The 25,336-nt window shown below is 37.9% G+C and overlaps 1 protein-coding gene across 3 annotated transcripts in view; it reads left to right on the plus strand.

Annotated features, from left to right (window-relative positions):
* Positions 1 to 25,336, plus strand: part of PAXIP1 (PAX interacting protein 1) — a 40,232-nt gene that overhangs the window by 12,633 nt on the left and 2,263 nt on the right. For 2 of the 3 annotated variants that reach the window (XM_056336216.1, XM_056336217.1), the window contains exons 4-17: positions 3,036 to 3,099; positions 4,095 to 4,208; positions 8,163 to 8,807; positions 11,534 to 12,254; positions 13,053 to 13,147; positions 14,146 to 14,241; positions 14,571 to 14,708; positions 16,084 to 16,205; positions 16,748 to 16,932; positions 17,062 to 17,105; positions 19,691 to 19,758; positions 20,143 to 20,245; positions 22,623 to 22,791; positions 24,360 to 24,460. In XM_056336216.1, coding sequence (XP_056192191.1) covers positions 3,036 to 3,099; positions 4,095 to 4,208; positions 8,163 to 8,807; positions 11,534 to 12,254; positions 13,053 to 13,147; positions 14,146 to 14,241; positions 14,571 to 14,708; positions 16,084 to 16,205; positions 16,748 to 16,932; positions 17,062 to 17,105; positions 19,691 to 19,758; positions 20,143 to 20,245; positions 22,623 to 22,791; positions 24,360 to 24,460 — 2,665 coding nt within the window. The remainder of the gene's footprint in view (positions 1 to 3,035; positions 3,100 to 4,094; positions 4,209 to 8,162; positions 8,808 to 11,533; positions 12,255 to 13,052; positions 13,148 to 14,145; positions 14,242 to 14,570; positions 14,709 to 16,083; positions 16,206 to 16,747; positions 16,933 to 17,061; positions 17,106 to 19,690; positions 19,759 to 20,142; positions 20,246 to 22,622; positions 22,792 to 24,359; positions 24,461 to 25,336) is intronic. The other variant, XM_056336218.1, reaches the window with a different exon arrangement.

Here is a 25,336-nt window from a genome sequence, read left to right on the forward strand (position 1 = left end):
CAGATCCCTCTGCAGAGCCTCCTGCCCTCAGGCGGATCAACACTCCTCCCCAACTTGATGTCATCTGCAAACTTACTAAGGGTGCACTCAATCCTCTTGTCCAGATCATTGATAAATCTTACTAGAGCCTGAGTTCATCCTCCACAGTTAAATTTAGTGTTAATATTGTCGAACAGGTGTAACTGTGGTTGTATATAGCTTACACACTAACCGTCTAAGCAAGGGCTTCAGTGCTATTTTTTTTTTTTTTTTGAACCACAAGGTTTCTTTTCCTGAAGTATCTCTACAGCCAAAATAGTAGTGACCATTATTGACACAGATAAAAAATGCAAAAATATTTAAATCTCTTAATACATTTGCTAAGAGATTATTTTCTTATTTTGAACCATTACTTTAGCAGAGGCAGTTGAGGAGCTGAGCTAATATACTGCTTATGGTATTGTTCCAATTCGCAAAAAGAAATGCATTGTAAGGATGAGCTCCAATAAAGGATGAAAGTGCCGAAAGCGAGACTGAGCAGTTAAGTGCCTATATCTAAAAAGGAAACAAAATAAAATCCACTTGTGGCTGCCTTTTCAACCGCAGCTTCTCTCAGGTATTTACAGCTGTGTCCCTCTTCACACTCAGGCTCCTCCAGCTACAATTTTATCCTCTTTTATCCCAAGCCCAGCTGGGATCCAGAAATCACCCAAGCTGCTCTTCTTAGGTTGTCTGCTCCAGTACTGGCAGCCTCTTTCTCCTCCGTTCATCTTTATTTCTTAGCATGTTCATTTGCCTTCACCAACACTTCCACTGCATGGAGTGGCAGTCTCTGGGGCTTAAACACATTTGCTCAGCTTACCAGTTCCTGACTCTTTGCTCCAAAGTCATAGTGCTCAGGGCCCTAGCAAAGCTTTCAGTCCTTAGCTTTTTGCTTTCTCAAAATCCCCTTACCTGCAGCTCTTGTGTCCCTTTTCTCCAGGTCCTTCAAACTAGCTAGTTACAGACTTCCCTCCCCAGGAAGCCTACAGTTGTGTTTCTTTCCTGCTTTTACACCTCGGTTGTGAATGTGTCACCTTGTCCTGCTGTGCTGGGTGTCTTTTTGCTGTCTGAATCCTGGGTGCCAATGGAAAAGTTCTGGACCATGCAAAAGAAAAAGAAGAAACTACTTCTCTCTTCATTTGGCAGCCTTTCAAGGATTTGATAATGCGTCATCTTAGTTTCTTAAAACACATCAATTCTGGTCTTTCAAGTTTCCTCTTGTAAGTCATGTTTACTAGGTCTGTAAAAATTCTCACTGTTCTTTTTCACATATTGTTTCATGTATCTGAAAACAAATATGCATTGCTTCCAGAGGTCTTGCTGAATTTTGAAAGTAGGGTGGAAAATTTCATGTTAGTTTCAGGTAATGTTTCTGCTGTTACATCCCAGTGTGGGATGTTTCTGTCTCACAGTAGCTCCTAGACTTCTCCCCTCCTCCCTGTATCAGGTACCTAGCTGACTTCCAGTGCAGAGTTACATACCTCGGTAGGAAAAAATCAAATGGAAGATTTGGTAGTTGCTTATACTGACTTGCCTACTACTCTTTGCAGTTAATTTCTCTAATACTTTGGTTTGTTGTTTTTCTTGATACATGAGCTTGTCTCTTGGTATTTTTGTTGTTCAGTGCCTTGTGTGGAGGTAATAGTCATGCTGTGTGCTAGGGAACAGTTTCTACTTTTCCAGCCTTTGGGAAATTACAAAGGGCAGGTTAGGTTGCAAAAGATCTCTTCAACCAAAAATTCCCCCATTTGGTTACCAAACTTAGCCATTTCTGAAACCTTTGGCTTCTGTATTGCTTTCTAACCCATTTTCTTTTCATTTTTTTAAGGCTGTGCTTTTATTTCTTTCTGGTTTAAAACAAACTCATCCACCAAATTGCTGTCCTTTTTAAAAAGCATGCAAGACAGGCACTTTTAAGTTTTTCAAAGCTGTCTGCTATTAGCTTTTATTTCACACTTTTCTTGGTCTGTCTTGTTTTATTGAATTTCTTGTGCATCATAATAATTCTATATGGTCTGTTACTGACTCTAAGTAAAAATTTCTTCTTCATATTCTTCTGTATTTTTAAGCATGGAACATAAGCTCTTGATAATGGAAGGAAGCTCTTGCTAATGACTTGACTCCTACAAGCTGAGCATCCTGAGATGGGCTGAGGGAGGTGTTCTGGGAAGAGGCAAGTTTATGTTGTTACCAGAATTGGTCATAATATTGGAGTTGTCCTGATCCAGTTTCCACCACATTATTATTTGTTTTTTATCCATACAACTTCAGTTTGAAACAGACATTGTGCTTTTAAAGATAAGAGTTTTTGAATGGTCAATTACTTGATAATTGTGGTACATTGACCTTGGCTGAACGCCAGGTGCCCACTAAGCTGCTTTATCACTCCCCACCTCAGAAGAATGAGGGGGAGGAAATAAGATGGAAAAAAGAAATTGTGGGTCACAATAAAGGCAGTTTAATGAAGCAGTAGCAAAAGTCACATGCGTGCAAGTGAAGGAAAACAAAAGATGTTATTCTTTACTTCCCATCAGCAGGTGATATTCAGGCTGTTCCCGGGAAGCAGGGCTTCAGTACGCGTGGCTGCTCCAGAAGACGAATGTTGTAAAAAATGAATGCCCCCCCCCTTCCTCCTCCTTTCTCTTAGCTTTTCTATCTGAGCAGACATCATACGGTATGGAATATCCCTTTGGTCAGTTTGGGTCAGCTGTCCTGGCTGTGTCCCCTCCCAGGATCTTGCCCACCCGCAGCCTACTGGTGTGTGTGGGGGGGAAGGTTGGAGAGACAGCCCTGATGCTGCGCGAGCGCTGCTCAGCAGCAGCCAAAACTGTTGTGTGATCACCACCCTTCTAGCCAGCAGTACAAGCACAGCGCTGTGAGGGCTGCTGCGGGGCTCAGCCAGACCCAGTACAAAAATAGCTGAGGAGTGCTGTGCACACTGTTTAATTTCCTTCTGATGTCCCTCAGGAAACTGTCATTTAAATTGTTTTGCATCCTTGACACCTGCTTTCCAGTGTAAATGGCTTTTCACCAGAATCGTGTCAGATCTTTTTTGGAGTCACTGCCTGTCTCTCTCAGGTAAGAAGTGTACCATGTTTCGGTCTACTGCAATGTACAGTATCTGTGTGATGCTTTGTTTTTTTGAGGAGATCCCAGTTTTTCTGTTGTACTCTTGACTTTTTTCCCCGTATGTTAGGTGAATTATTGCCAAAGACAGTTTTTCACTGAAAATGAGGGCATGGACATTTCAGACTGTGAACATTCAATCAGTAATTTATCTAGTATTAAGCCTTATAATGATTCTAAAATGAAGAGTACACTAGACTGTAAGTCTTTGCTCCTATTCTTCTGTTTCTGCATTAAGACAATATTCAGTCAACATGTTTTACCTGCTTATGCACTGAAACCTTAACGAGGGTGCCAGCAAGTAAAGTAAGGAAAGGTGGGCTTCAGTGGCCTGTGTCCATAGCCAGCTCCATGGGTCTGTGACCAGGGTGTGTGCGCAGACGGACAGGATCAGGGCCTAGGTGCTGATGGAATATACGCATATATGTGCTTTAGACTTTCAAACAGATTGCTTCTGTAATACTGTCACTTACTCCCAGTGCTGATGGCTTAAATACATGTGCTTTCTTGGCAAGGGAGGGGGACATTACTGTGACATAAATGGTTAGAAATAAACACTTCATGAGTTTACGCAGGCTGTTAATTTGGTCTACTTGTTAAAATTCTGTTTAATGAATTTAAACAGGTTGTCTGAGATAAATAATTCTTGTTTGCTGGATTACTAACTTTTTTCTCCTGTGGAAGGTGATGTATTAGTGTTGAGTTTTACAGAAGTGAAGAAGGTTTTTCTCTGTGCAGGTTAAAAATGATTGTTCAATGTCTTTTTTTGTTGTGTCTCTTTGCCACTCTTTTTTTTCTTTGTAACTTTCATGCTAATTTGGTATTTAAAACTGATAGGTAATACAGCAGTCAGACTTGTAAATAGCATGTCATGGATTGTACTAAAATTCTTCAAGCAGAAGGCAGCTGGTTGCATAGAACTAAAGGGCTTATTACCTTCCTTTTAGGTTTTATCTGAAGACCGAAGTACGCTGTGGGCTTTGATTACTTTTTATGGAGGGAATTGCCAGCTGAGCCTCAATAATAAGTGTACTCATTTGATTGTGCCTGAGCCAAAGGGGGTAAGAGTTTATTACATGTACAATTCTCCTTGTTGTAGCTCTCATTTGCTTTTGAATAATCAAAAATTTTCCGTCTCCCTGAAGTTAGGATTCTTAGAACTGTTCATTAGTCCTGAACAGCTAAATTCAACACAATTATGCATTGCAGCTATTCAGTCTGTATTTATTTTCTGCATCGCTTTAAGCCTGATTAATTCAAAAGATGTCCAGGTATTTGTATTTCTGATTGAATAAAGCATGTTATTCTTTATTCTGCTTGTCTTAACCTAATTTTGACATGTCCTAATAGCTAGTGGTTGTGGTTTGTAAATCTGTAGATACAGAATCAGTGAAGAAAAACAAAGGACAAAATTGAAAAATAGATAAAATGCTCTTCGATGTTTTGAGGGCGAAAGAGCTAAAGAGTGCAGAAGGAGGAACAGGGATTGGTTTTTTTGTTTGTTTGTTTGTTTTTTAAAGAACAGAGAAGTCTCAAAATCGCTCAGCTCATTCCTCTTAGATGATAGGATAAACAGTACACAGTGTTGCTGTCCAATTGCTGATAAAGTAGTCATAGTTCAGATCACTCCCATCATAGCATCATAGACTATCTCAAGTTGGAAGGGAACCATAAGGATCATCTCATCCAACTCCCCGCGCCTGGCAGAACTCCCTAAAGCTAAACCATATGACTTGAGACGCCCCTTGAACTCTTGTGCATACGCCCCTTGAACTCTGACGGACTTGGTGCCCTGAGCACTTCCCTGGGGAGCCCGTTCCAGTGACCAGCCACCCTCTTGGTGAAGAAGCTTTTCCTAATGTCTCATCTGAACTTCCCCTGATGCAGCTTCATTCCATTTCTTCAAATCCTATCGCTGGTTGCCAGAGAGAGGATCAGCAGCAGCTCCCCCTTCACTACCCCCCTTGAGGAAGCTGTAGAGTGTGAGGAGGTCACCCCTCAGCCTTCTCTTCTCCAAGCTGAACAAACCAAGTGATCTCAGCTGCTCCTTACAAGCCAAGACCTTTCACCATCTTGGTTGGCCTCCTCTGGGCACACTAATAGTTTGATCTCCTCCTCCTATAAACTGAGTTGCCCAGAACTGCGCACAGTACTCGAGGTGCAGCCACACCAGTGCAGTGTAAAGCGCAGCAATCACCTTCCTCGGGTGGCTAGCTATGCTGTGCTTGATTCACCCCTTTTGGCTTGGTTGTCCCTTTTGGCTGCCAGGGCACGCTGTTGAATCGTATCCGACTGACTGTCCACCCAAACCCCCATATCCCTTTCCAACAGGGCTGCTCTTCGGTCTCTCGTCCTCCAGTTTGTATGTGTAACTAGGGTTACACTGTCCCAGGTGCAGAATGTGGCACTTGCTGTTGTTAAATTTAATACGGTTGGTGATTGTCCAGCTCTCTATAGTCTGTCCCCATCTTTCTGTAAAGCCTCTCTACTCTCAAGGGTATCAAATAGTGTCATCGCTTGACTTCCTACTCCCATGTAGGAAGTCGAATGTTGCTGTCTTCATGCAGATGGAGAAACTGAATCAGGCCAGGTAACTGGCTAAAGGCAGCATTAAGCACATCAGAATACCCTTCTTTACTGTAATGCTGGTAATGTTTCGGTTGTAATAGTTCACTGGAACTTCAGGAAGTGTTCAGGTACTCCTCCTGAAAAAGAAATACATTTATAATTGATGTAGCGTGTTTGTTCAGAGACTGAAAATAACTGAAAACAAATAGAAGCTCACTTAAAAATGATTGCTTGGATGCTTTTAGTTAACGTGGTGGACAGAGCAAGCTTTTGGTTTTGTTTTTTGTGTTTTATTTTTTGTCCTTTAATAACATGAGCACATTTCCATTACCATTTTTTAAAGTTTCAAATCAGTGTGAGGGGTCACACAGTTTAGTTAGAATGTGAGTAACTCTTAAGATCAGGTTCTATGCGCTACCTCCTTAGATAAATCTGTAAAACTTTGTCAAGTTTCTGATGTTGCTTTATACAAATAGAGTATATTATTGTCCCACCAATAATGCTTTTCATATTTTGGAGTTAGTGTAAACTCTCTAATACTGAGGGGAAAACGTGGCTAGTAGGATGACAATAAACTGTTTATTGTATTTATTTTATGTATTGTGTGTGCAATACATAGGAAAGTACTTTACAATAAAACATGGGCTGGCATTGGAAGAGAAGGTATGGACATTGGAAATGCTTGCTTTTTCTTCCCTGTTACATTTAAAACTCTTAGGAATCTTTGCAGAGATTTTTTTTGGAAGGGGATGTGGGTTTTTTGGTTTTGGCTGGTTTTTTTTTTTTTTAAAGTGCATGATCTTTATTCTATGGCAGAGTTAAAAGGTTTACCAAACAGCATCCTAGTTGTCTCCTCCATCACAGCAAAATGTAGTGTTTGGACAAAGAGCTTTGCTACCTAAAATGGTGTTTTTAAGAGGCAGTAATACATGTTTAAGAAGTGTTGCCTTAAATTGTAAGCTTTTTAGACTCAAGGATGTTGTCTTGAGCTTGCCAGTCAAGAAACTGAACCCCCCCCACATTAGCATTTCATATCTGTGCAATAAAATAAGTATCTTGTTTAAATTTACATAATCTTTGAATGGGAACAGTTTTATAGGATGATTACTTTAAAATGCTTCTAGTCCTGTTGCTCTGACATACTACTACAAGGGAATCTGCAGCCGTTTGTAATGAGAACAGTTTTGACACTAGGAAAATTGAAATGCTTGCTTTGACTAGACACAAGATGATAAAACAAGATTCTTAATAATTCTCACCACAAAGAAAGAATGAAAACTCATATCTGCAAATAAACTTGGTTTCATCTGTAATCTCTTTATTGTGTATGAATGACAGTTTCATCGTAGGAAATAACTCTAGAGAATCATTAAATTAAATTAATTTCCTGTGAATGTGCTGGTTGTTAATTTTTATTGTTTGACATACAAAGAAAATCCCAGTTCAATCACTTTAAAATATGAGATCCTGAAATTAGTTTCAAATCTTCTGAAGAAAGTTTTCTTTTTTTTTTTTTCCCCACTGTCTCGATATTTGTGAGGGGCTTCCATCAAAAGGATGCTTGTATCAATAGAGCACTGACTGTGTCTTATTTCTATTTCATAAGAAAGGAAACAGTAAAGTTTTACTATTTGTATATATCTTGAAATGATGAAATTATAAGGAAGGAGAGGGGGATAAAGTTTTATACTTCGTTGTCATTGTAAGCTCTCACTGAAATAGATTTAGCCAATATTTGGACAGAAGTGTCATTTTCCAGTTGAGGGCAACATTACAGTTTGCAGCTTCTGAGAAGGCATATGGGAAATACCCCAGCAGTGTCTGATTTCAGTTCCTGCTGAGATGCATTTTTTGTCAGCGATCACCTTGTAAATACTTGTCTCTATTGTGAAATTCTGAGTTTTTCCCTAAGTGATTTTTCACGGTGGTGTTTTGGGTTTTTTGTTGTTTGGGTTTTTTTGTGGTTATTTATCCATATTTTTTTTTAGTGGAGAAAATCTAAGTATGCACTGTATTTAGACTCACAGTAATGTCCACCTAAAAATCAGCTGCTTCTTAGTATTGACTGTGGTGTTCCTAATTGCTGGAGTTCTGAAGGCTTTTTCAGAACCAAACGTCATGATTTTGAAACCTTTGGTGATTTGGTTTGAGAAGAATTCGAGCAGTGGTGTTTTTGCAAGTGAAGACTTAATCTTCTGCAGTTGTGCCTTTTGAGTCCTTTATATTGTAAATATGGAGGTTTTTGTTACAATCTCTTGGAACTTGTGGTTTCACACAGTAGTGTGGAATATCCTGTTGGTTCTGGGAGAGATCACTTTTTCTTATTGGACAGCCTCTTTTGGTCTGCCTCTCCATGCTCTAGCCCTGCCCTCAAAAACGTTATTTGGGATTTTTTGTCTTGAAATAAAACTTATTCTTCCCCCCCCTCCCCTCCTGTTTCTCTCCAGGAAAAATATGAATGTGCTTGTAAACGGGACAGCATTAAAATTGTGACACCAGACTGGGTACTAGATTCTATAGCTGATAAGACTAGAAAAGAAGAGACTCCTTATCATCCTCGTTTAATTATATACGAGGAGGAAGAAGAGGAGGAGGAGGAAGAGGAGGAAGAAGCAGAAAACGAAGAACAAGATTCTCAAAATGAAGCTAGTACTGATGAAAAATTATCAAGCCCTGCATCTTCTCGAGAAGGATCACCTTTGGGTGATCAAGTTTTTTCACCGAAATCTACTACTGCTGATAAGGCAAAAGGGGAACTGATGTTTGATGATTCTTCAGATTCCTCTCCAGAAAAGCAAGAAAGGAATTTGAATTGGACACCAGCTGAAGTCCCCCAGGCATCTACAGCAAAGCGTAGGTTGCCTCAAGGGAAAGACTCTGGGTTAATTAATTTATGTGCCAATGTCCCACCAGTGCCAGGTAATATTTTGCCTCCAGATATGAGAGGCAATCTAATGGCTTCAGTACAAGGTGCCCAAAGTTCTGATCGACAGGAAATGATGGCTACGTGGAGTCCAGCCGTGCGGACATTAAGGAATATTACTAATAGTGCTGATATTCAGCAGATTAATAGACCATCAAATGTAGCACATGTAAGTGTTGGATTTTTAATTTATATGATATTGGACTTTTTCTTAGGAACTATCACATCCAGGAACTTCAGTTTCCTGTTACTGTTCTTTAAATGTATAGAGGATTAAAAGTTCCCCATATTACGTAGAAGTTGTGGCCAAATTAGTAACCTCCCCATAATAAGTAACTTCATTCCTAGCAGGTTCACGGAAGTAAGAACGCATTTGGAAAAAATGTGTGGAAGTGTAGAGCTGTGTTCAACTATAGTGTGCTTTAGAGTTTCAGTACTGATTTCTCGGTAAGACCAAAAAGAAAAAATAGTTCTTCAATTTAGTATTACTTGGCTAGCTCAGAAAACCTGATTTCATACCGTTCAAGCTTTTCATTCAGTGCAAGGGATTATTTGTCCTATAAACACATATAACTGTGAAATTGATCGTTCTCACAGCAGGTTCAGCTCTATACTGTGTTCTGCTGGGCATCATTAAGTTGTTATATGGTATAGTCAGGATTATGATGCGGTAGTTCTAATTTATAAGTTCTTATGCTGCTCGTATAGTTGAAATACTTGCAGCTTTTGTATTGAATTTATTTTTGGAAGAAAACAAAAAGTGAGTGAGCATGCACTGAAATAACTTGCAGCATTGAAATTCTTAGATGTTCATGGGAAGGGAACATGAGAAAAGTAGGTTCTGGTAAATGTTAGACATCTCTTTACTTAAGTAATTGCACTGGTGCATTTATTTGGATGCTCATCTGATGGTAAAACTTTCAAAGGTGCCTGAATAATCTAGAAGCTTACAGCTAGTACTTAAACACAAAAGGTGGAGTCACTCAGAAATATTCTTTGTTTCCATATGGGTTCTGAATATGAAATGGAAATACAGGCTTCATTTTAAAACTGAATCTTAGATTCCTCTTCTCAGTGCCTTGAATTGTTTTAAGGACTGAGACTTTTGGGTCAGGACTGAGGAGAACCATCAGCATCCTGGGCAGTTGGCCAGTGCCTGGAAAATTGGCTGATGCTTTCATGTCTGAACACCACATCTTCTACAACCCAGTCATTGTACTATCAAATACTCTTTAGTGGCACCTCTGTGGAAGTATTTTTCTGTAAGTAATAGAGCCCCAGGGCAGTTGATGGTATTGTGCTTTGGCTAGACTTTGTTCTCCCAAAGTCTGTTAGACTAGGGACATGACTATGGTCTGCAAGGAGTGTTCTTAAGTACCACATCAGGCTGCTGTATGTTGCCATTCTAGCTCCAGCATGAGGAGGAAAGCTTTGCGTCTTAAGAGCTGTGAATCTGCTTCCTAGAGGGAGGAATACCAATTCTACCTTTTTCCTTCTAACTTCCTTCTGGCTAGTCTTAATTGTGCTTTGTATCCTGCTTGGGTACCAGTCTTGGGTGGATTCCATGCCTTGGTGCACAGTCTTGGGAAGTTCATGTTTAATTCAAACCTCAGATTTCTGCTGAATGGCAAGATCTGTAATAAGGAATTTTACAGATAGAAAGTTACTTTCTGAATATAGTCTTGGATACTTTTGAAAGTTTTATTCCTTTATTTTGAAATATGTGTCCTGAAGCTTCTGTAATTTTGACTTTTGGGGCTTCTTGTGCAGAGCAGTATGAAGATCTCATACTGAGCATCAGAAACACTCTTTTTGTGTGTTATTTTTAGTTATTGAAGTTATACTGTGGTGCTGTCTAGACATTAGCGATGGGTAATGCATTCATAAATGTGGTTGTACATGTATGCTGTACCAACATCAAAATTCTGGGATGTTTTGAAGTGCATTGTAAAAAATACTTGAGCCACCTCTGATGAAGAGTAGATGGACAGCTCATTGAGAGGATACAGTTAATTGGCTTAGTGTTTTAGTGATGTGCTTTGATTCCTCTCTCTCGCCCACATGCATCACTGAAGTTCACACTGTATGTGATGAAATGGTGTGGGTGAAGGAAACAAGCTTTGCAGAATTCACTAAAGCTGACTTCATGTTTAAAAGACTTTGAGTGGCGAGCCTAGTTTCCTATTGCTCCTTCTAATTTTTAATAGGTAGTTGATATTAAAATGTTCTAATAAATATGTAGAGCTCATGCTGATTATTAGGAGATTGCCTAATTTTCCCTTTTCTGATGCTTTAAAAACACACTTGCTAACTTGTGCCTCCTTAGCGTGAAATGATTCTTCCCTTAACAGTGAGTTACATACCTAAAAATGAATTAAACTCCACGTTACTTCAGCATTCTGTATAAACCTAAAATCTATTATTATTAAGTATGGGTTGGCTAGGTTCCCATGTTTCAAACAGCACTAATTAGTAGAGACTTTATTAGCAGTTTTTAAGTTAATTAAGGCTATGGAACTAAATTTAATGTAACAGGCCATCAGAATTGTAAAATACATATTTACAGTTGATTGAGTTGATCAATGTCATTATTACTATAGTGTTAATAGTCATAATGCTATTGGAGATATCATCAGTAATACAAGGGTGGGTTTTAATCTTAAATTTTGCTAAAACATGCATTGCCTTATATTAGGAGCCATCTGTAGCTCCATGCACTTCTACGTGTCAGTCCACTTCTCATTTTGCTAGTAATTTAAAGATTTTTGTTTAGCTCACAATATATTTAAGCATAGGGTTCTCTTCTTTTGAAAACTGTATTTGCCCAGTAGTTCTTTAATATTTTAAAAACTGAATGACAACAAAAAGGTCACAAAACTAATCTTTGTTTTCTAGATATTACAATCACTTTCAGCACCTACAAAAAGTTTAGAACAACAAGTAAATCATAGCCAACAGGGACATCCAAATGTGGTGCTGTTTAGTCAAGTGAAACTAACACCAGAGACACATTTATTACAGCAGTCACATCAAGCACAGCAGCAACAGCACCATCCTCTTTTACACCTTCAACCTCAACAACTTATGCAGCTACAACAGCAGCAGCAGCAACAGCCCCAGATTTCCCAGCAGTCTTTCCAACAGCAACAGCCTCATCAGTTTTCGCAACAGCAACAGCAAGTTCATCAGCAGCACCAGTTCACACAGCAGCAGCTTCAGTTTCCCCAGCAGCAGTTACATGCTCAACAGCAGCTACATCGACCTCAGCAACAGCTCCAGTTCCAACAGCAGCATGCTTTGCAACAGCAACTTCATCAGTTGCAGCAGCAGCAGCTACAGCAGCAACAGTTGCAGCAGCTACAGCAACAGAATCTGCAACAACAGCTGCAACATCAGCAGCTGCAACATCAGCAGCAGCAAATGCAGCAGCAGCACTTGCAGCGATTACACCAACAGCATCAGCAACAACAAATGCAGAATCAGGCAACACAGCACTTAACTCAGACATCTCAAACACTACAGCATCAAGTTGCAGCCCAGCAGCCACAACACCACCAGCAGCAACAGCAACAACTGCAACAGCAGCCACTTTTTGGACACGATCCAGCAGCGGAGAGTTAGTAATTATTGCCTTCTGATTCTGGAAAAAAGTGGCTAATGACATGATATAATGTGGTTTAGAATATAAAAAAAGTAATGCTCTGTTTACTTTGTATGTAAGTATGGGATTGTAAGACTTAGAAATGCCATTCATGGCGCAGGACCTCTTCTACTAATTTTTAGACAAACAGATTTCAATTATAACCAAGGATGATCCAGAAATCTGAAAAGCATGAGAGCACTGAGAACATTCTCTTTTCAAATATATACTTTATGCCCCTAGCATATAAATTATACTGTGAGAACAGTGATAGTCTGTGCATACCATAAGGGGTTTTTTAACTTTGGAAGAGGGGAATGGGGAAGCTTTCAAACAGCATAGCAACTGGAAAGACAGCTTAAATAATGGAAGTACTAGTAAATTAATGAGGATTCAGTATCAGATAGAAAGCTGTCATACCTTTGAATTCTGTCCGTGCTAGTAGAACTGAAAGCTTTTGATTGTTTTGACTATTAATTGCTGTTCTGTATAAAATAGTTGTTTGTTTTCCTTTTGGTGCCCCTTTAGCCCCCCTTCCCCAGGATAAAAACCACCCAGAACAAAACCATCCTGGGCTGAACTGTGCCTTTAGGTGTGGGCTGTCAGCTTTGAAATTTTGGATCCTACTTTTTCCAAGAAAGATTTACTTGAAAATTGAATGACGTTTATAATGTGGTAATAGAAAAGGTTAGTGTAGCAAATATGTTCCGAGATGAACTCTTCAGACTTGTAAGTATTTAATTTTTTGTTCTTTTATGTGCCAAACTATTCCAGTTCCAGAAGACTATTTCCTACTGGGCTGTGTCTTTGCAATTGCTGATTACCCAGAACAGATGTCTGACAAACAGCTGTTAGCAACCTGGAAACGGGTAAGATTCTGCTGTATTTTTAAACAACTATGATAATGTAATGTCATAGTAACTAAATTCTAGAAGAAATCTTTGGAAGTATTTCAGCACTATTTGCTTTTCTTTAGGCATCCTTTTGTGTAATGTGTGTTACAACCTAAAAAAACATGATTCAGCTGCAGCTGACCAGAAAAAGTAATAAAAATGCTTTAGATCTGCAGCCTGGTTCAATTAGGTCTTTAGTGAGAACATTAGCTAAATAAGTTATAGCCTTAACTATTTCCCAACTATTATGCTTTTAATCAGGCAGCTGTAGTACAGCAAATGTAATATAGCATTGCTATCTATCTTTAACTTGATTGTATAAAAAGACTCTTTTTTTGCATATAATTTTGGCATTTAATAGCCTGTGAGGTATCCACCTGAGTGAATAAGATGGAAGAATAGAGTGTTTCTGTTTTTTGCCAACTTCTATTTTTCAGAAAAATCTGATTGTATCCTTTCCTAAATGAGAGGACTTTGATGTTCTTCAGAAACTTCTGATGGATTTTATAGTTGAATTTTCCCTACAATTTTGCATAATCAAGTAAGCTGTTGACATTTTTAACAGCACTTGTGTTTATTGCTGAGATAGAATTGAGTAGTTCATGAAGAATTGTTTAATAGTTATACTGCAACAATAAAAAACGTGAGAAGGGTTATTTTTGTTTATATATATTTATTTGGTTTTTTAATTGATTCTAAAATATAGATTATTTTTTTGGTAGCTCAGTGAGAAGGTGCATATTTAATTTTGTTTTCTCTTTTTTCTTTTTTTTTTTTTTTTTTTTTAAATTCTTTTCCAAAATGTTCTTAAGGTAGATAACAAGCCTTTTTTTGGGGGGGTAACTCTTCAGTGAAATGATGCTGATGGTGGCAGTGTCCTAAAGAGTAGACTTTCATTTCAGACTGTTTATTTCTTAGGGTAATTTAAAAATCGTTGCATATATTAGAAGTTGTGGGTTTGTTGTCTTTATCAGATCATTCAAGCACATGGTGGGACAGTGGACCCTACCCTAACAAGCAGATGTACACATCTTCTCTGTGAAAGCCAAGTCAGTAACATGTATGCTCAGGTATGCAAACCAGTATCGTCTATTCATGCATGCTTTCATTACTGGAAAGGTAGGGCTTTTCAGTATGTACTTAATGGTTAGATTGCAAGTATAAAATTACAGTCTTTCATTACGTGCTTTTTTATGATTTGTGGTTTATGGTATAACAAATTTTCATAATGCATGTCATGGATTTATTCCGGAGAGCACTGAGAAAGATGCTGTGAGAAGGAGGATACTGAAAAGAAAGAGAATTACTAAAATTGAAGCTTTGTGTTGTAGAAAAAGTTTAAAATAAAATGAAGATGTATTTTGCTTTTTAAAAGCTGTTTTTATGCCTGTATTCATAGGCTTTAAGAGAAAGGAAGAGATGCATTACAGCACATTGGCTCAACTCAATCTTGAAGAAGAAGAAAATGGTACCACCTCATCGAGCCCTTCATTTTCCAGTGGCATTTCCACCAGGAGGAAAGCCATGCTCTCAACATGTAAGATGAAAAAGCTTACTTCTAAGGAATGCTTGCTTTCTTACAAGAGCAACATTAAAATGTAGCTAGAAAGTGGTTACTCGAAGCATAATAGGCATTTCTTTCGTCTTGGAAGAAAAGCTGCTGTTAATCTTAAGGTCCTGTGTTGATGTGGTGCAGGCTGCTGGGTGATTATGAGTGCTTTGCAAGTCTTACTGAGTTCTGAGTGCTGAGGAGTAACACCTTGTTTGGGAATGAGCCTCTTGTAATGTTTGCATCTCAGTTTCTATGAGTTGTACATAGCAAGACGGCAGGAATCCAAGCTGTGTCGTTTTTTTACTAACAGCACATCTAACAGTCTCTGCTTCCTTTACCATAACCCAATGTTTTGAGGGGATTTTTTGAGGGGTTTCTTTTTCTCGGTCAATACCCAGCAAATATAAAAAAAGGAAGCTCGTATTGTTAATCAGAGAATAGGAGGTTGCAGTTACAAGCAGCCCATGCAGTGAGGAGCACTGGGCAAGCTGAATTTTGTGGGGTGGAAAGGGAAACGTGCAGAGTTGAATCAGATGCATCTTGAAGTAACACTGTGCAATATGAAACAAGATGCCAAAGTATGTTACACATCGCGTTTCTTTTTGCTGAATACAGACATACAGGATGATGGCCTTGCTGCTAGCCTGTTCTAAAAGACATAAAAAGAAATACAGGTTTGGGAAAATTAGAATACAACAATATGCCTGTGAGCACAGGGGTTGGTAGTAAATGTAATATGTAACGTAATAAATGTAGCTTATTATCAACAACAGAATTGCTGTTGCTTTTTCCTAAATAAAAAGAGAGAGTGGCAACCTGGCAAAACTAAGGATAAGAATGGAAGAAGTGGAATTACAGTTCACCACCAATAATCGGCTGGCATGGTTTATTTGGCTTCATGGCAGAGTAGAGCAGAGCATTAAAAAGATTTTTAAAAGCAGAGAAGGGCAAAGTAAGTGTGAGCATTTCTGTGTCTCCCTGAATATAAACATCAGCAGGAGAAAGAGGTGAGATGTACGAGAAGAAAATTAGGTGTGAGCTATTTCATAATAGTCTTTGTAAATGAGAAAAAGCTGACCATCAGAATGAAGATGATTCTTCCTGCAGAATGAAGATGATTCTTCCTGCAGAACTAGTGCTAGAAACCTCACTTTTTTATGTATAAACGAATTAGTTTTAGATTGTACTTCATGTATCCCACAAGCCATGTTTTAATTAAGTGCCTATATGCCATAGTTACGGTACTCTGTATTTCATTGTAATGTAAAACGATTAGTAATGGTAAAAGATTTTCAACAGGAGCATTTTGTAAGTAACTATTGATGTTCCGTTATTTGTAACTGCCTCTTTCTATCTGTAGATAATCTCTGTGACAGGATTTGTTGATAGTGACAGAGATGACCTGAAACTGATGGCCTACCTAGCAGGTGCCAAATACACAGGCTATCTCTGTCGCAGCAATACCGTTCTCATCTGTAAAGAGTAAGTGGTTTATTTCTGCAGTATTCACGTTCTTGTAGCCTATTGCCAGTTAGTGTTTTCCTTACCGTGAGGTGCTAGTTTCACCTCGTTATGAGAATGTTAATTTTAATAAATTCTGCAATTAGATAGCAGAACTTAGTGATGTTGTTCCTTGAACTAAGTTAGTGCATACTGTTACGCAATGAATTTGGCCTTCTGGACCCAGGCAAAAAAAAAATTTACTATTTTAAAATATTTTGTAAGCGATGCTGACTGTTAGTTACATAATCTATAAGTAAAATACCTTTCTTTTTAATAATTGTTAAAGTTTGACATGGGATCCAGGTCTAATTGGATTCCGTTTGGGGCAGAAATTCTACCCTAACTGACTTGTTCTGGCACCTAGAACAAAAGTATTTTTTCAGAGTATCTACTCTGTCACAGTTACAACAGATAGTAGGCCAACAAAGAAATACTGGTATTTTAGGTTTATTATTAGAAATTGCAATTTTACCTATTTTATCAGAATGTAATTTTATTTTTCTTCATTTCTGAACAATAAGACCCAGTGGCTTGAAGTATGAGAAAGCTAAAGAGTGGAGAATACCATGTGTAAATGCGCAATGGCTCTGTGACATACTGCTAGGAAATTTTGAAGCTTTACGGCAGATACAGCACAGTCGGTATACGGTATTCAGTCTTCAGGATCCGCTTTCTCCTAGTCAACATCTAGTTCTAAACCTTCTGGGTAAGTTTCAGTCACAAAACCCTGTGTTCTCTAGCATGCATATATGCACCTGCTTAATAAAAGCATGTGTTTTTCTGTTATAAATAACACTGCAATGGTTTAATTTTTGTTTTGTTCTTAAATTCCTAGATGCTTGGAGAGTCCCATTAAAGGTATCACCAGAACTTCTAATGGTATGTGGAATTATTGTATATATACAGCTGGTTTTGTAAAATTGCTCTTTAGTGTTTTTAGTGTGAGCAACATGACAGGGGGGCTTACACAGACCCATACCGAACCTCCTGGCTGTACTTCCTACTAATGTTTTATTATATTTCTGTATCTATTTTATTTTGAGAAATCTGAGGAATAAGGTTTTGCAGAACTAAGAAACTGGAGTGCAATGTACAAAATTAAGTTACTTTTGAGACATTTTGGGCTAGTTATTCCTTAATTTTTACATCAGACCTTTAGAAAGGGCGTAGTATTTGAGTCAGTACCTATCTGAAAATCAGGCCACATAAGGGTTTTTAAGGCAGAACACCCAAAATCAGTAAGAATTTTGATAGACTATTGGCTAAATTTTGAATAGGATAGACAATGTAAATTAAGGGTAGAACTACTTTATAAAATCTCTTTGAAATATTCTAAGAACTAAAACCATGGGCATATAATCCATATATTTTGTAATTTAAAAATATTTCATGCTTTAGAAAGTGTAGGTGATAGTCTTGGAAATAACAGCAGTGTAAGTGAACAAAGAAGAATGTACCTTAAAAAAGATAGAAAACATTCAATTTTTGTAATGTATTTTATGAAACATGCAAAACAGGAGCCAGATGTAAGAAGTGAGGGGGAAAATGCAACATCTTCTGAACTGTTTCTTTGTTCTGAACATGCAGAAAACTGTTTCAGTTTTTGTATTGTAATGTACAAAAAAAATATTTGTATCTCCTGTTTTCAGATTTATACTTGGTAACTGTTTTCACAGCGTCTGTCTTGACGTAGGTAAATCCCAGTTTAAGCTACTAAGCTTTCAGTTCATTTGTATAACAGGTGACTGTCAGGTAACATTTTACATTGCACAAAAATGTTTTGCCACACCTTTTGTGTTCTGGATCACTTATCTCAGTCGTTTTGTATACTCTTCAGAATAGAGGAGCTTAGTAACTGTCATAACTTAGTTTGTACTAATACTTTAAAATGGGATCTGAGCACTATTTTTAATACCTTTCAGCTTTAGAAATAGCCACTTCTGTATCCCTGGCCAGAAGTTTGAAATTTCCTTCTTCTTGTAGACCCGTGTGGAGTTGTTTGTGGACCTGTAGGAAACTAGCTTTAGAAAATTAAATGCTTTTAAAAATATGTGTACTTCATGTTTTCCTGGAGAAGGATGGATTCTACTAGTGGCAAAATAAAAAAATCCTTGAGGAGAATCAGTATGCACTATTATTACTTTAAATATTTTTTTAACCAACTCAGTTTTGGACTTGTTACCACCACCCTTTGCATCCATACTGCAGTTGAGCTCATCTTCAAATTGGGCATGTGCTGCCTTCGTGTGATTTCACCAGAGCAGGTGGTGGTCCATGTCCTGTGTTCTGTAGGAAATGGGAGGGAACTTAGGGATCAGAAGCCTAATTTAGCACCTCCCTTTCTGTATTTACTCTGTGGGGACCCTTCGTGGCCATGTGATGTGAGAATCTTGTAACTTAGATCAAAAGAGACTTCTGGGCATGATCTTGTCCAGCTCCCTGCAGGATGCCCACATATGAAGAATATGATTTGGTAGTAGAAAATGCAGGGCGTGTAGGAGTTTCAGACCAGTACTTCACTGCTTTCACAGTAGGCTTTTCTGTTTGTCTGGGGATTTAAAGTATGGGGTCCTCTTAAGGACAGCTGGCTGTCAGATGGTGTTGATACAGTCTACCTTTTCCGTTTGCATAGTTGAAATGTCTATCAAAAAGCAAGTGTGTGCACTTTTCTTTCCAGATGCTCCTACTAGTGACTGTCTAGCATAAAAACGCATGTTCCTGAGCATAGGGAGCAAACCCCTTGGCCTGTTCCTCCCAAAGGGCCACCCTCGCCGCAAGGCTGGAATAATGCTGCCTGTCTTTCTGGTCATTTGCCTGTAGCATTCCTCATTAAATTGCAGGTGTAGATTTGAAGGTTAAAAAGGAATAGAAGTCACACACTCCTGCGACTTGAGAGCTGTGGTTTCAACTTTCCCAGGCCAAGGAGAACCTAAAAGCTCCATTTCTGTACCCCCGGGCAAATGCTGTCATGGCTGGGGAGGCAGGAGAGTCTGACCAGGGAGTACCTGAGCATACACTGGAGCTTCTGTTTATGTAGTTGGGGAACCTGAATGTTTAGAATGCAGGTGCCAGTATTTTCTGTTGATATTTAAACACCGAGAAGAGTAGTAGTCTTCATGTATTTAATAAATGGACAGGTTTTTCAGTCATTTAATTCTTTGGGTTTTCTATTGATGATTTATCATCTTTAAAGGAAAAAAAAAAGTCCCACACTGTTTTATTTGGTGTACACTTAAATGGTTACATACTTTGTGGAGAAGCTTTAGTTACTGCTCAAGCTTTGCTCAAGTCAGTTGTGTAAGCAACAGGTGCATCAGTACATGTTCAGTAACATGTCTTTTTGGTTTGTGTTTGATTCTCTTTAATATGTTCTCAGAATACTGTTGTATAGTTTTTCTCTTTCAGAATAGAAGTTGGTTTCCCTGCTCAATTCAAATATAAACATGTAGATGGTTTAATTTCAGGGTGTGAGATTGCCTTTGAAACCAAAGCAAAATGAATCCAGTCTTCAGCCATCTTCTAAAAGAGCAAGGTAAGAATAGCAAGCAATCGGTGCTAGTAGTCCTTAATTTACTTTTCCACATAAGTGTCAGCTGGTCATCAGTCTGGTTCCATCCTGAGCCCTGCTAATTGAAATAACTATCAATGTTTTTTGCATGTTACCAGCTACTCAACTGGCAAGAATAAAATAATAACTAGAGTGAAGTAGTAAGAGAATTGGGAGAGAAGAGAAATGGGAGAATATGTCCTCTTCTCAACACAGTAATTTTTTTCTTCAGAAGATTGATCCTGCCTAATTCTTGTTCATCTGAGTGCTTCCATTGGTAGAAGTAGCAAGAGTGTGCTTGTCTAGTTTTAACATAATAATACTCTGGCCCCAAACTTCACATCCTGCTGTATTTCATGTATTTCCTAGGATTGAAGACCTACCACCACCTACTAAAAAACTCACCCCAGAACTGACGCCAGTGGTGCTCTTCACAGGATTTGAGCCTATGCAAGTTCAGCAGTACATTAAGGTGACTTTCATCCTTTTGTCTTGTGAACTACACTGAAACACCTGATAACTTTTTTTCTTCATGTTGAATTTTTGCTAGCTAAGGCTTGATTAGTAGACATCTAGTGGATACAAATGTATACTTACTGGGGCTGGGGCTAGAGTGTAGATTTACATGAAGTGAGCTTTATGTGGTAACTGTTCTGCTTTAGTTAACTTTATACTTCTGTGCTACTTGGTTTTTCTTTCTATGTGGTTGTTTTGAAAATTAAGAAACCTTCTACATTTGGTTTTAAATCAGCAAACGGCATGACCAAGTTTAGGTCAGAAAAGTAGTGATGGTTGTAGTGGATAAGAGCCAAGATTCCTCTAGTGTAGTTGTTATGTGTAATGCGAAACGCTTCAAAGAAAACTGACGGCAAAGCTTATGACAGATGTGAGATAATAAGTTCCCATAGAGATTTTGTTTTGTTCCCAAATAAAATTGCCCCAAAACTTCACTCTTAATTTTTAACCTTCTTTTAATGGCGTAAAAATCCAAAAATTCTTCGAACCATAATAATGACTAAATGTTTTTTCCAACATAACTTTTCATTTATGTTATTTTTCACTTTTTGGCTGAGGTTTGAAGCAGAGGGTTTTTTAACTGCTGACCTCAGTAGTGCATGGAAAGATGCTGCTACTGATGCCTGCTTCAGTAGTGAAAAGTGAAGCCTAGTTTGAGTCCACATTTCTTAGAAATATGCATCGCTTTGGTGTGCTCAAAAATATCTAATACCTTTATTATACCTATAGTTGTTTCTAAAGTAGTTGGGCTTTGGAGGTTTTTTTCCCCCTGCAGTGTTTGCATTTGAAACTTCATAGTAAATATTTTGGAGCATAAGATATTTTTTAGTAGATCCCATACAATTCCAGCCTCAATTCCTCATTTTCTGTCGAGTTGGCACTGTGTTAATTATATGGAGAATCTGTTTTGGTAACAGCTATGGCTCACAAATACAAAAAATGAACTTCAGCCTCGAGGCTTGTGAAGTTCCATCTAAACTTGGCAACTAAGATACCATCAAGACCTTTCAAATTTAGGTTTCTAGCTACTTCTCACCTTCTTGAGATGGAGGGGTAGTCTTTTTTTTTTTTTCCTGTATGCCCAAAAGTTTCTTTGAACATCAGAAAGGAAATCTTGCAAGGTCTGCATTCATAGATACACAGTGTTTGAGGTGAATGTGTGTTAACTATGGAAATAACAGCCTTTGCCTTTCGTAGGTGTATAAGTGTACTATGTGTTTATACATGCCCTGAAGGAAATAAATTACTAGAGAGGTTTGGTGTCATTGCATAATACTTTTGTGTATTGTCTTTATGCAAACCATCAAAGTAAGCCAGCACTGTAAAGAAAAGCTTAAAACATTGTCCCTCTCTATCCTACTTGTTCGTTATTATCAGAGCAGTAGAGTGCAGAGGGATGCCAGAGATTTTCAGGGTTCTAATATACCCAGTAGGCCTTCTTGCTTGGGTGACTCCTGATGACTGATGTAATAAAATCACCCTAGTATCTTAAATATTTATACTTAAAGATATTGGTGTTTTGTTAATTTATTTGTATGAAATACTTGCCATAGAAAATCAGAAATTCATGACGCATAGATACTAATAAAGCTGTCCAAATATTTTTTTCTTCTTTAAAGTTTTATGAGAGGAAACACTCTTATCTCTAAACATCTGTGGTAGTTTGATATGCCTCACCTGTTGATCAGTTGTGTTACTAATCCCTTCGGATAATGACTCGGATCTTAACTGACAAGATAGCAGCTGTGATGAGTTAGTTTGGGGTTGTAGTTTAAACCAGGAGAAAGGGATTACTCAGTATCATCAAAAATACATGTGGAGCTAGTGTATGAAAAGAATACATGTTTTTCACGAGGTGCTTTTCTCTTCAAAGAAAAGACTAGCAAAATTAAGAAATTGAGTTTACTGTAGCTACAGTGTATACCACACCTTCCACACAAAAGAATTACTACATTTTCTGCTTATTCAAATTTAATAGAATGTTTCACTTAAAGGTTTTAATTTGTATCTTAACAGTTATTTTCTTTCTTAAAAAACCACAACCCAAACCTGAAAAACTGCAGAAGCAGAATGTAGCTTTCAGTCTTGCCAGATGAAATATATGTCTGGAAATGCCTTTGTGGTGGCTGTAAATTCCGTCATGGTGGCTGTAAATTCTGTCAAGATTAATCAGCTTTATTAGTAAAGAAATGACTGTAATACAGAAATCTCCTATGTTTACTGTTTTATTAGGAACTTAGTTTTATTTTATGGTGATGTTACGGTTCTTCATTATTTTCATCCAATTTTTAAAGGACTATTCCATTCTGATGTGTGTTTTCTACAACTTTCAGAAACTGTATATCCTTGGAGGTGAAGTAGCAGAATCTGCCCAGAAATGTACCCACCTAATTGCCAGTAAAGTGACGCGAACTGTCAAATTCCTGACAGCAATTTCTGTAGTCAAGCACATCGTAACTCCGGAGTGGTTAGAAGAGTGTTTCAAATGCCAGAAGTTTGTCGGTAAGTTAAGCTAGTACCAATTTATATAGTAAAAAAACCCCTTCAGGTTCATGACAAGCATATTTAAATATACTTTGTTGTGTTGACTTCTGACTTCAGCGTTTCTTGTCAGTTTTCTAAACAGTTCAGTTTTTGAAAGCGGAGTTATTAATTCTTCTGCAAGTTTGTCACAGCTCTTGAAGAATTATGCACAGAGTTTTTAAACAATTACATTAGCAGCTAGTATGTATTCCACTTCAGTTAGAGGATTATGTTAGTACGGTTAAATAAAGCTGTCATAAGACTAAATTATGGGGAAGTTTTGTGTGGGGTTTTTTTGTTTTTGGTTTTTTTTTTAATTCTCTTTCAAGAGAACATTTGGTTTCATTTAGTTTTCATTTGATTTAATACAGTTTCTTTTCCTGAAATGAAGTAAAAATGTATTTTAAAAGTTTGCTTTAGAGTGATTAAGTAGTTGGATGTTGTTAAGCATTGTATTTCTTTCTTGTGTAGCCATTTGTAGATTTTTACTTATGGTTGCATTATTTTATCTAAGTCTTCTTAAAGGCTGTTTATTTCTTTTATGATTGTTTTATGCTTTTTATATGACTTGTTTGTAAGGCGCCATTATATAATGTTGCTGCCTAACCGTCATAGAGACTTAAATCTGCAAATAATTAACCAATAACCCAGCAAACATTTTTATAAATCTCAAGAAGGCAACTTCCTTGGTTCAGCATCAGTGAACTGAGAAATCAATCCATTTGAAAGCTATTAGAAGATAAAGAAAGTCTGGGGATTTAGAAGGATGGTGGTTTTGATCTAGTACGTGAAGTACTTCACTTGTCTACTGAAATTTAGTTGATTTGTAGCTAGTGGTCTGCCTTCACTTTCATACCTAGTACAATGATGGAAAATATGGCAATTGTTTAGAAAAACTGTCTTACTGGATTTCTTACAGAAGACTCTTTAACACCATCTCTTGCAGATTGTTGGAATTGTCCTTTGAAAGACCAATTTGTTCTCCATGTAGAATATTTTCTTCTTTGACTTGGGTGTTTTGAATTAAGTCTGTTTTAGCAATATGTTTGACATAGCTTTTAGTGGAACGATAAAGTTAAAACTGAAACTCTATCCCTAATAAAAAATGAACAATCAGTTGAATAAGTGGACGTGGGAGACAGATGAAAAGCTTGCTCTGTTAAAGCTGCATGAGGAATTGAAGACACTTTCTGGGCTTCCATAGGTTGTCACAGGGGTTTGAACTTCAGCTTAATCCTTCTGCTCCTTTACCTGCAGAGAATTAACAAATAAAAATTTGCAAGTTCCTCCACTAAGTTAGAAAAAGGGACTTTATAAGACAGTGGCTATCGTTAGGTATACAAGTATGAAATACACATGTAGTTTTATTCTTCAAGTAATTGTGGGTCATCGCTGTAAGAAGCCTAAAAAAAGGGGGTATTATAATCATGTTAAAACTGGTAGGTTTAGAGTCACCCTACCACCACCATTTTCTGATCAGATTACATCCTGGGTTAGGTGGATGTTTTTGTCTGCTGCGTGTTACGTTGTCAATCTTTCTTTTTCAGATGAGCAGAACTTTGTGCTCAGAGATGCTGAAGCTGAGGTACTTTTCTGCTTCAGTTTAGAGGAGTCTCTGAAGAGAGCACAAGTAGCTCCACTGTTCAAGGTATGCAGTTTAAAATGACATTTAAGTACTTGAAGCTTTTCTGCCTCATTTTTTTCAGAACTGGGACCACAGGTTTCTAGCTGAGGGCAATGACCAGTATATAGTGTGAAGCATTTGTTAAAAATTTTATTTTTTACTGGATGCCTGTTTCCTGTCTAAGCATCATTGGGGTGGATCTAAGCCCTCTGAGGGAGGGAGTGGATTTCTGTAGATGTGAACAAAACATGCTCAGTATACTTGACTGTGTGTGTTCCCTTACAAAATTTAGAACATAGCTCTGTTGCTTGCAAAAAGCCATGTACGGAAGGGATATGGGTTTTTTGTTTTTCTTTTCTTCTCCTTTCTTTGTTACACTAGCTTGGTAGTCAGAACACATGCCCGTAAGATTGGAAGTCTGAGGGTGAGTTTGCCCTTCAGCCTCAGGGATTTCCAGTTTGATTCTCCTTGAAGACTGTGCTTACCACCAGGCTGTTTGCTAGGATGGTGCAAGATGTTTTTTACGCCTCCGGTTAAAATCACATTATATTGCAGAGAGGTATCTGAAGATCCAAGTTGCTTGAGATTCTTAAGCCTAACTGAATTTGAGACTGTTTATTGAGGCAAACCACCTAAAAAGGGTATTTTTACAACCTGTAATGAATAAGAATTGATGTCTCAAATTTATTAAGTCTAAATACTACATTTCACTCCATTTTGCAGTCTAAAAGCAGGTGGGTTTTTTATTTCTAGCTGATAAACAAAGATAATCTACTTTGTGATCTGATCACCTGTATCAGGTTCGGTCAAGTAGTAGGATAATTTTTATCAGGAAGTAATAAACTGTCTCTTAATTAAAAGCTGAAAGTTCTTTTGCAACACTTCGAGACATCCCTGTAC

This window comes from Falco biarmicus, chromosome 4 (genome assembly GCF_023638135.1).
Source record: "Falco biarmicus isolate bFalBia1 chromosome 4, bFalBia1.pri, whole genome shotgun sequence".
Taxonomy (NCBI): domain Eukaryota; kingdom Metazoa; phylum Chordata; class Aves; order Falconiformes; family Falconidae; genus Falco; species Falco biarmicus.